General features: G+C 40.7%; 1 protein-coding gene across 1 annotated transcript; it reads right to left on the bottom strand.

Annotated features, from left to right (window-relative positions):
* Nucleotides 1–2,079: 2,079 nt before the first annotated feature.
* On the bottom strand, nucleotides 2,080–3,438 carry LOC117338526 (mucin-2-like). Its single transcript, XM_033899881.1, has one exon. It carries the CDS (start codon nucleotides 3,436–3,438, stop codon nucleotides 2,080–2,082), a length of 1,359 nt encoding a protein of 452 aa, XP_033755772.1.
* Nucleotides 3,439–11,288: the final 7,850 nt, after the last annotated feature.

The following is an 11,288-nucleotide window of genomic DNA, read 5'->3' as shown; positions in this document are numbered from 1 at the left end:
AGTAGGATAGTTCGAGAGTAGGATAGTTCGAGAGGAGGATAGTTCGACAGTAGGATAGTTCGACAGTAGGATAGTTCGAGAGGAGGATAGTTCGAGAGTAGGATAGTTCGAGAGGAGGATAGTTCGACAGTAGGATAGTTCGACAGTAGGATAGTTCGACAGTAGGATAGTTCGACAGTAGGATAGTTCGAGAGGAGGATAGTTCGAGAGGAGGATAGTTCGACAGTAGGATAGTTCGAGAGGAGGATAGTTCGAGAGTAGGATAGTTCGAGAGTAGGATTGTTCGAGAGGAGGATATTTTGACAGTAGGATAGTTCGAGAGGAGGATAGTTCGACAGTAGGATAGTTCGAGAGGAGGATAGTTCGAGAGGAGGATAGTTCGACAGTAGGATAGTTCGAGAGGAGGATAGTTCGACAGTAGGATAGTTCGACAGTAGGATAGTTCGACAGTAGGATAGTTCGACAGTAGGATAGTTCGAGAGTAGGATAGTTCGACAGTAGGATAGTTCGACAGTAGGATAGTTCGATAGTAGGATAGTTCGAGAGGAGGGTAGTTCGACAGTAGGATAGTTCGACAGTAGGATAGTTCGACAGTAGGATAGTTCGAGAGGAGGGTAGTTCGACAGTAGGATAGTTCGACAGTAGGACAGTTCGACAGTAGGATAGTTCGAGAGGAGGATAGTTCGATAGTAGGATAGTTCGACAGTAGGATAGTTCGACAGTAGGATAGTTCGACAGTAGGATAGTTCGAGAGGAGGATAGTTCGACAGTAGGATAGTTCGACAGTAGGATAGTTCGACAGTAGGATAGTTCGACAGTAGGATAGTTCGAGAGGAGGATAGTTCGAGAGGAGGATAGTTCGACAGTAGGATAGTTCGACAGTAGGATAGTTCGAGAGGAGGATAGTTCGACAGTAGGATAGTTCGAGAGTAGGATAGTTCGACAGTAGGATAGTTCGAGAGGAGGGATAGTTCGACAGTAGGATAGTTCGAGAGGAGGATAGTTCGACAGTAGGATAGTTCGACAGTAGGATAGTTCGACAGTAGGATAGTTCGAGAGGAGGATAGTTCGAGAGGAGGATAGTTCGACAGTAGGATAGTTCGACAGTAGGATAGTTCGACAGTAGGATAGTTCGAGAGGAGGATAGTTCGACAGTAGGATAGTTCGACAGTAGGATAGTTCGACAGTAGGATAGTTCGACAGTAGGATAGTTCGAGAGGAGGATAGTTCGAGAGTAGGATAGTTCGACAGTAGGATAGTTCGACAGTAGGATAGTTCGACAGTAGGATAGTTCGAGAGGAGGATAGTTCGACAGTAGGATAGTTCGACAGTAGGATAGTTCGAGAGGAGGATAGGTTGGCAGTAGGATAGGTCGGCAGGTGGATAGTTCGAGAGGAGGATAGGTTGGCAGTAGGATAGGTCGGCAGGTGGATAGTTCGAGAGGAGGATAGGTTGGCAGTAGGATAGGTCGGCAGGTGGATAGTTCGAGATGAGGATAGGTTGGCAGTAGGATAGGTCGGCAGGTGGATAGGTTGGCAGGTGGAAAGGTCGGCAGGTGGATAGGTCGGCAGATGGATAGGTCGGCAGGTGGATAGGTTGGCAGGTGGAAAGGTCGGCAGGTGGATAGGTCGGCAGATGGATAGGTTGGCAGGTGGATAGGTTGGCAGTAGGATAGGTCGGCAGGTGGATAGTTCGAGAGGAGGATAGGTTGGCAGTAGGATAGGTCGGCAGGTGGATAGGTTGGCAGGTGGAAAGGTCGGCAGGTGGATAGGTCGGCAGATGGATAGGTCTGCTGGAGGATAGGTTGGCAGTAGGATAGGTCGGCAGGTGGATAGGTTGGCAGGTGGATAGGTTGGCAGTAGGATAGGTTGGCAGCAGGATAGGTCGGCAGGTGGATAGGTCGGCAGTAGGATAGGTCGGCAGGAGGATAGGTCGACAGGAGGATAGGTCGGCAGGTGGAAAGGTCGGCAGGTGGATAGGTTGGCAGGTGGATAGGTCGACAGGAGGATAGGTCGGCTGGAGGATAGGTTGGCAGTAGGATAGGTCGACAGGAGGATAGGTTGGCAGTAGGATAGGTCGTCAGGTGGAAAGTTCTGCTGAAGGATAGGTCGGCAGTAGGATAGGTCGACAGGTGAAAAGGTCGGCAGGAGGATAGGTCGACAGGAGGATAGGTCGACAGGAGGATAGGTCGACAGGAGGATAGGTCGACAGGAGGATAGTCGGCAGTAGGATAGGTCGACAGGTGGAAAGGTCTGCTAAAGGATAGGTCGGCAGGAGGATAGGTCGGCAGTAGGATAGGTCGACAGAAAGATAGGTCTGCTGGAGGAAAGGTCTGCTGGAGGATAGGTCGGCAGGAGGAAAGGTCGACAGGATGATAGGTTGGCAGTAGTATAGGTCGGCAGGAGGAAAGGTCTGCTGGAGGATAGGTTGGCAGTAGGATAGGTCGGCAGGAGGAAAGGTCTGTTGGAGGATAGGTCGGCAGGAGGATAGGTCGGCAGGTGGATAGGTCGACAGGAGGATAGGTTGGCAGTAGTATAGGTCGGCAGGAGGAAAGGTCTGCTGGAGGATAGGTTGGCAGTAGTATAGGTCTGCAGGAGGAAAGGTCTGCTGGAGGATAGGTCGGCAGGAGGATAGGTCGGCAGGAGGAAAGGTCGGCAGGATGATAGATTGGCAGGAGGATAGGTCTGCTGGAGGATAGGTCGGCAGGAGGAAAGGTCGACAGGATGATAGGTCGGCAGGAGGATAGGTCGGCAGGAGGATAGGTCGGCAGTAGAATAGGTCGCCAGGAGAATAGGTCGGCAGTAGGATAGGTCGACAGGTGGAAAGGTCGGCAGGAGGATAGGTCTGCTTAAGGATAGGTCGACAGGATGATAGGTCTGCAGTAGGATAGGTCGGCAGGAGGAAAGGTCGGCAGTAGGATAGGTCGGCAGGAGGAAAGGTCGGCAGGAGGATAGGTCTACTTAAGGATAGGTCGACAGGAAGATAGGTCGGCAGTAGGAAAGGTCGACAGGTGGAAAGGTCTGCTAAAGGATAGGTCGGCAGGAGGATACGTCGGCAGGAGGATAGGTCGACAGGAGGATAGGTTGGCAGTAGGATAGGTCGGCAGGTGGATAGGTCGGCAGGAGGATAGGTTGGCAGTAGGATAGGTTGGCAGTAGGATAGGTCGGCAGTAGGATAGGTCGACAGAAAGATAGGTCTGCTGGAGGAAAGGTCTGCTGGAGGATAGGTCGGCAGGAGGATAGGTCGTCTGGAGGATAGGTCTGCTGAAGGATAGGTCGACAGGAGGATAGGTCGGCAGGAGAATAGGTCGGCAGCAGGATAGGTCGGCAGTAGGGTAGGTCTGCTGGAGGATAAGTCGACAGGAGGATAGTTCGATAGGATGATAGGTCGAGAGGGAGTGCATTTTAAATCGTGTTGATTTATATATTGGTTCCTCATGGTATATTTTCAACTGAAAATGTTGTTGATAAATATAATACAAAATATCTTCTACAAGACACAAGTATTTTATGATGTTTTATTTATACGTCCTATATTATGGCATTATGGTCTTTCACAGCTGACGAGTGATAACGTTATATTTTTTTATTATCATTATCATTTTTTTGTTTTACAATTTCTCAATGGTTGGAAAACAAGTCACATGATCCCCTATAATAACATTGATTCCTGCTTCTCGAAAAAAGTTGATAAAATAGTGTATCGTACGTTTATTTTTCGATATCTGTGTCATCCAGTTCACAAGACCGCTCCATGTCTCTGGACGTTTGAAACAAGCATTTCGCCGACCTGGATACAGCGTAAACAATGAAGGTGACATTTGTCAAACCTTGGTTTAACGTATTCAAATATGTTAAAGAGAATGCTGACAACATCTAAGACTTCAGGGTCTAACAGCGACAAAGTTAGCGACTAGTGCACCTGTCAAACATAAACACAGAAATGTTCATTCTGTTGAAGACTTTTTATATAATGTATGTGCGTGACAAGCAAGTCAAGTATAATGCATTGGAATTCGACAACATTTATGGCAAGGTAATCTGGATATTTACACCAATAAATATGAACTAAGTAACATATGCATGTTATCTTCGAACTGAGTGAAAAATCACTGCGACAACATAATCCTTGTAGTTAGTTGTAGTGTAGATGGACTTGGCCAATAACTGCATGCATGCATTATGTATTCTGTACAAGTTACGATAAATATTATTTGATTTTCTTTAGACATGTTAAGTCATCCGCCAAGGGCCACTATAGCTCAGCCGGTAGGAGCGCCGGCCACGTAGGTGAATCCGAGGTGCGTGGTTCGATTCTCCCTTGTCGGTTTGTGTTTCTCGGGACGCTGAGAAACGGGCCGGTCTGTCCTGTCGGGGTTGTGTCCTAAGGCAAGACACTTTACCCTTATTGCTCTGGATGGCATGTGACAGGACTCCAGTACGTTTTTCAGTGAAGTAGTCAACAACTAATACAAGGAGACTCCCGCCTTAAAATGGCTGTTCACGGGGCGATGAATCCAGCAAACAAACAAGCAAACAAACAGTTTTTTATGCATATAATTGGTAAAAGGTCATACTGATTGAAAGGGTAGTTTCGTTCATTTTTTTCCACATTTTAATTTCGGTTGATGCATGCTTTTATCTGAACTAAGAACACATAATGACCTCGGACCTCGTTCTCAGTTAATACTTATTCGTAGGTCGATATAAGCATGTTTCGACTTCTTCAAAATGCAATGTTAATGTTACATAATTATACATATCTTTGGGTTTTGTGGCAATATACTCATGATGAATTCTCTCCCTTTGGTGGGACTTTTTTTCTGTAGTGTTTGATGCACTTTCGAAACTAAATGTCTTTATCACGCACTTTCTTTCTGTTACATGTAAGCATTTTTCATTCTTTAAGTCAACACAATTACAAAAACATCCAAATTGAAAAGGAATGTGAAACAAGCTTTAAGCTTGTAAACACTTGTCTGACTTATTTGTTCCATGTTGTACGCATGCCAAAGGCATGTTTTAAAATGCAAGTGATTTAAATATGTCTTGCGATCCCACTATTTATCTACACTGTTCCACAGACATCTAAATCTTACTTAGGGTAAAGGTTTAGCGCTGTTGTGTATCTCCGGCGCAGATTCTTGAATTATTCAGCAGATTTTTGAAGTTAAGATTAAACTAATTCTATATTTCCTGTAAAGGGGAAGATGTACAACAGTTGCAGATTAAGCATAAGACTTTTTGGAAAAAAAAGAAGATTTTAGAACTTTGGCATTAAGTTGTCTTATTGATCTATTCTTTCTCCTAATATAAATGTACGTGCGTAGGATATTTACTACATATAGCTAAGCTTCATTAAATTCATAGCTGTTAAACGTACTTCAACAAGTTTATATATTAATTACTCTCATTTGTCGGTGTTCGCGCAAAAGGGATCTTATACTGGGAGGAAACAAACTGGCACAATCGAAACAGGCGGCCATCTTGAGTATGGCATTGATCCAGTTCAAGTAGGTCCGGCGGAACACCACATAGTTGGGGGCCATTTCCAAGCCAGCGAAATATGATTTTAAGGCTTTCCAAGCTAATTTTCTAAATTTTATGCATAGGTGTTTTATATATATAGTATCTGATACATGCTTTTGATGATTTGGTTTTGATTTGATAAAGTTGAAAAAAATCAAATGAAGTTGTCAGGACAAAGTATAGGAGATTATTGGCAACATGATTGATAACAAATATTTGCGTGGCTGAAATGTCATTTAGGGAATTCTTACGTGCTTGCAGGGAAATGTTGAAAGCCAGAGGAAACGATTTCACTGGGTAAATTCACCAATAAACGGTAAATATAAATGGGCTAAATTTAACCCTGAGTCCTCTTATACCCCCGTACACCAAGAAAACCGTATGCCCTCTGTACGCTTTCTAAAGGGTTTTGAACACCTAATATGCATGTTCTACTCCAAGAATATAGTATGCCCTCTGTACGCGTTCTTTAGGTTTTTTGTACACCTAATATGCTTTTTATATTCCAAGAATATCGTATGCTCCTAGTACGTTTTTTGTACGTTTTTGTAAACCTAATATGCCTTTTATACTCCCTCCAAGAATATAGAATACCATCTCTCCGCTTTCTGTTCATTTTTGTACACATAATAAGCCTTTTATACTTGAAGAATATTGGTTACCCTCTGTACGGGTTCTTCAGGATTTTTGTAAAGCTAATAATTATGTCTTTAATATTCCAAGAATATTGTATGATCTCAGTACGCTTTCCGTACGTTTTGTACTACTAATATGCTTTTTATACTCGAAGAATACTTTATGCTTTCTGTACACTTTCTGTCCGTTTTTGTACACTTAATGTGCTTTTTATTCTCCAAGAATGCTGTATACTCTTTGTACGCTTTCTGTTCCATGTGTTGAGTTAAAAGCGATACTTAACCAAAACTACACAGACTACGTATGTTTATTTATACACTAATCGGCTTCTCTGCCATACTGCCTATCCTATATAACGATTTAGATCAATGTCTTTATAACTGGGACTGGAGACACCTTATTTTGTACTGGTACTTTTATTTTTGTTCCTTTTTTTTTATAAAGAAAACTGAATTAATTTTTGTAAGCACTTTAAACAAACTAGTAATAAACACGTCAAACATATAAACTAACCATCAAACACGACACTGTACAGTGCCTAATATGATTGTTATAACTGAAGCTAAGATATGGTCGTGGAATGTACTTTTATACAAATTGAATCCAAACGGTAGTCGTTGAAATTTTTAGTAAATATTCGCCACGTTCCTGTCATATAAATGTCAGTTACGAGAAAGTCGTTGACTATATTGAATGATTTACAGCTGTTTCGTATATACCGTTGTTTTTAACGCATGGTGGTAAAACAAATTACTAGTATATTACCAACAGAGATGTGATTAAAATATCATTAAATCAGGAAAATGTCCTACGGTTTTAATCTTTTTTGTAATGATTTTATATTTTCATTTTCGTTTGGTTGGGCTATTTTTCAAGATCGTCTTAATTTCAACGTATTCTCTCGAAACATTTTTGGGACGTGCATATTTTATAAAATATACACTGGCATATTTCGCTTAACTCATAAAGGGTAGATAACAAAACAGAGAATACAGAAATGATCACCGTAATTCTAACTCAAAATCGATAAAACGAAATAAGATACGAACAAAATATAGATTTGTATGGGAATTTATGAAAAGTACAAGGATAATAAGGACCAGGTGTTCCGGTAGAGGAAGCGTCCTCTACTTCCTCGATAACACCCCCAACCCCCTCCCAACCCCCGTACAAATTTAGGTCAAATCCGGATGAAGTCGCTTATCATTACAGCCTAGTTGTAAGCCTTCCCTACTGGTTAAGTTGTAAGATCGGGGTTATCTGAAAAAGTTATGTCCTTGATTTCAAGCTCTAGAGGGCATATATCCGATCGACATTACTACCTGTTCTGATAAACTTCTCACTATATAATCAGGTTCATATGAAAATAAAAACAAGATGGCCAACATAAGGACATAGGCCAATTGTCTGTTGAAAGTTCTGGTCAACGAACTCAGGAAAGATGTTGTTAACCAGAACTTCAATCATTCTTATGACCTCATCTTTGATGTATTATCAATGGACATTGTTTAGTGCTATTAATTTAATAAAGTAATTTCTACCACAATACGGTGTGTTATTCCACTCTCGGACAATTGTGTAAACGTGCTCACAGTTGAATAAATATATCGATATACATCTAGTTGTATATGACCTTCCGGTCTATTGATTGGAGAATTTGAACTTTGACCCGAACTACTTGTTACCTCGCGTGCTTCTTGTCACGTGATCTTTCGTTGGTGTCACCAGGAATTGCTTAGACGTCATACAGTCTTGTCCAGTCTGATGTACAGTAAAACTGCTACAGAGTCTAGATCTGTCGCAGTATCAGAAACTGTTACGTTGTCCACATTCGTTGCAAAATATTTATGATCCATGTAACGACTTTTCCGACTCGTGGTTGTTGAATATGGTATTTATTTCTCTCTCGACATACATTAATTGCATTCTAAAAACGATAGAAGAAAGCATAATATCCTCAATATAATATCAGCTAGCCCAAGTGGGTTTGCAAAAAATACGGCTGACATAAAATGTTACTTACTGTCATAGAATTACTTAAAATGCTAACGCCAGAATCAGCTGAGGACGGGTAAATTTTAGGATGATTTTTAAAAACAGACAAAGGTGGGACCTTTTATATAAATATACCAGGACGACAGCAAGTGTACTTGCTGTATAGTTGATGATGAACTTTTCCTGGTACAAAATGTCCGCTTCGTGAAAATTATAGGTTTCAGTGGACGTGCTTTTACAGGATTACCGCGTGCATAGTACACATCAAGCTCGCTCATTCATTATTACTGAACATTAACACTTGTAATTAACAATGTGCGGATTCATTTGAGCTTTCCCTGTGCGGATGAAATCTTCACCGGATCAATGACGGACAATACAGAATTGTTTAGTACACCTATAAAGGTGAAGGTCATTGTACAATACACCGACACAGCAGAATATACCTCCGTTGTTTCACCGCTATTTTCATAATTTATAAATATTTCCGTTTATCCTTTAGTTGAAATACACTTGTCAGGAAAAGGGAGTGATGCTGCAGGTAATTTTTACCAACAGATATAGGAAGTACAAAACTATAAAATTTGTCCATGTCCGTGATGTGTTGTCTCGGCAATGTAGGTGTATTTGATAGTTTAGAATAAAGATACAGGCGGTGTAGCAGTAACCCATCTCAGTTCCTTCAGTCTGTTAACATCACCACGGACGTGAACGTTATATAACAGCTCGTAAGAGACTCTTATGGATCGTTGGGTCTATAGAACCCGTGTATTTCTACTGTCTCCTCTTTGAAAATTGAAAGAATCAATCGAATAATGTGATATTAAGAATTTAAATTCCCTAAGTGTTTTCTCTACTTTTCTTTCGTAAGTCATAAGCAGTGAACCCCCAACATAAAAATGAATTATATTAAGACAGTAACACGATTGCATTGGTCCCTTGCCATGGTATGATTGTAAACCTTAAATGACCAAACTGTTGATAGATGGGACGTTAAACCATTTAAACCCAAAACCACAAACTATAGTGTCTATGTACGGCCATTTCGTGTTGACGCTTTGGTGTGTTTGAAAACCAAAGACTAATGAGGGATCAGAATGAATATATATAAAAGATACACTTCTTTCTTTTTAATATAAGTTTGATCATAAAAAAAATGCAAAGTGCCTTCAATGCATATGCACTATAAAGTCGGTATCAGTTCCACGGTATCATAGTTACAGGGTGATTCAACCATGGAATGCTCTACCTGAACAGGGGATCTCTTCACCAAGTGTCAATTGCTTAAAAGACAGGTTAAACCTTTATTAGATAGACCGTCCTCGGAAATTCAAACCATCGTTTTTATAAACAGTTTGAACACCATCTAAGCATCTCTTTAAACATAATGTTTATTCAAACTTAACTGTGCTTTTAAAACTTTTGAGGTATGGTTGAGACAAGCAGTTGCAATTCCCCCTCAGCATCATGTCAACTGACTTGTCAAACCTGTAAATAGTCAAAACTATGTTAAGACAGCTGTGTTTTTAGAATTTTGATGTGTAGTGCCAATGATATTCAGTACATTGCGCAACTGGCAGGATGTCGTGTACTGTCACAAGATCATCGCAAAACCCAAGATACATCACAGAAGTCATTTCGACTTAATTTGATGTCAACCAGTGATTACAGTGATTAAGAGGGTGAACATAAACATACAGCAGTCTCCCAAAACACACACAACACACACACATCACACACACAAAACACACACACAACACGCACACATCACACACACAAAACACACACACAACACGCACACATCACACACACAAAACACACACACAACACGCACACATCACACGCATGCAGCTCACACACAGGTGAGGCCGTCCTTAAACCCATTGCTATTGATAGGACGTGAAACAACGTAGAACCTGAACTGATTTTATATTTCAACACTACTGAAATTATCATGTATTATATACCTGTACCCTTTAAGGTAAGTATTATATATAACCTCATTAAATCTTCATCTACATAAAAGTCAATTAGCGAATATTCGACAACCCTTCTACAACAGGGCACCCAGTGGTCCCATATCTTATACATTACACCAACATCAAAAGGTTTCGTATATGTTCCTCTATATGTGACGTCACTGGCTTAGTGAGATACCCGCTTTAGGTCGTGTGTCACCCTCAACTTAATATTTATGACATTTCCAATCATGTTCTTTCTGAAATCTTTAGCTTAACGAAGATTATTTCATTTATAATCATAATAATTCCATTCATAAATAACTTAATGCACGTTCGAATGCAATTTTCCTCGTATACCATCTCTACATGCTACTGACGTCATAGCCTTATTTCACGCGCTGTTTTGTCAGATTTATATCTGCGGTTTAGCGATAAATCATCGGGATAGCATTGTCGGCTATCGGCCATCTATAGAACCAAAACGTGTCAATGAAACGTAATGGTGATTCTGGCTTCCTCGGCATTTTTACTGCTATTTCTATTCATTGTCGGACACTGTATATATAACATATCTATCTGATTGTAGACCCTTTGTAAGGCTTGCTTGTCTATTAAACAAGTAAACATTTCGGTCAAATAAGAAGATGAATTTATTGGTCATAGTGCAATTGGTATGTAAATAATGAGGTTTATATACAATTCAGATTAGTGTTTTTTAAAACTGTAAGTAACTGATTTCTGAATATTCATGCTAATGGTAGGGTATGCGACGTTATTTGATCTATACATTTCTGTTGAATGATATGGATTCGCCAACACGCGAGTCCATGCTCATGTGGAATAGATATTTCCAGTTTGAAAGCTTTCGGATATTGAATGTTTTGCAAGCTTGTAAGATTCAGGGATATAACTTTTTTTTCACAGAGAAAGATTTCAGGATAGAGAACATTCACTGAGTGTACGTTGATTCAGTCAAATAAACGGTCTTGTGAGATGCATTGTTGTGTTATTTGTTTTCTATGCTGTTTTTCTACGTTTATGATCTAGGCGAACATTACCTGTCATTTTCATCCATACCACAGCTGCAACAACGGGCACCGTTACAGTAATTGGCTGCCGCGCATGTGGGTTAATATTGCATATATATTTAAAAAGAACTAAAATTGTT

Source organism: Pecten maximus, chromosome 11 (genome assembly GCF_902652985.1).
Source record: "Pecten maximus chromosome 11, xPecMax1.1, whole genome shotgun sequence".
Classification (NCBI taxonomy): domain Eukaryota; kingdom Metazoa; phylum Mollusca; class Bivalvia; order Pectinida; family Pectinidae; genus Pecten; species Pecten maximus.
Note: the sequence above shows the minus strand (reverse complement) of the source record. Positions and strands in the feature narration are given on the sequence as shown.

Coding starts and splice junctions, on each gene's coding strand:
- LOC117338526 (XM_033899881.1), bottom strand. CDS start 3,438: ATGAGGAACCAATATATAAATCAACACGATTTAAAATGCACTCCCTCT.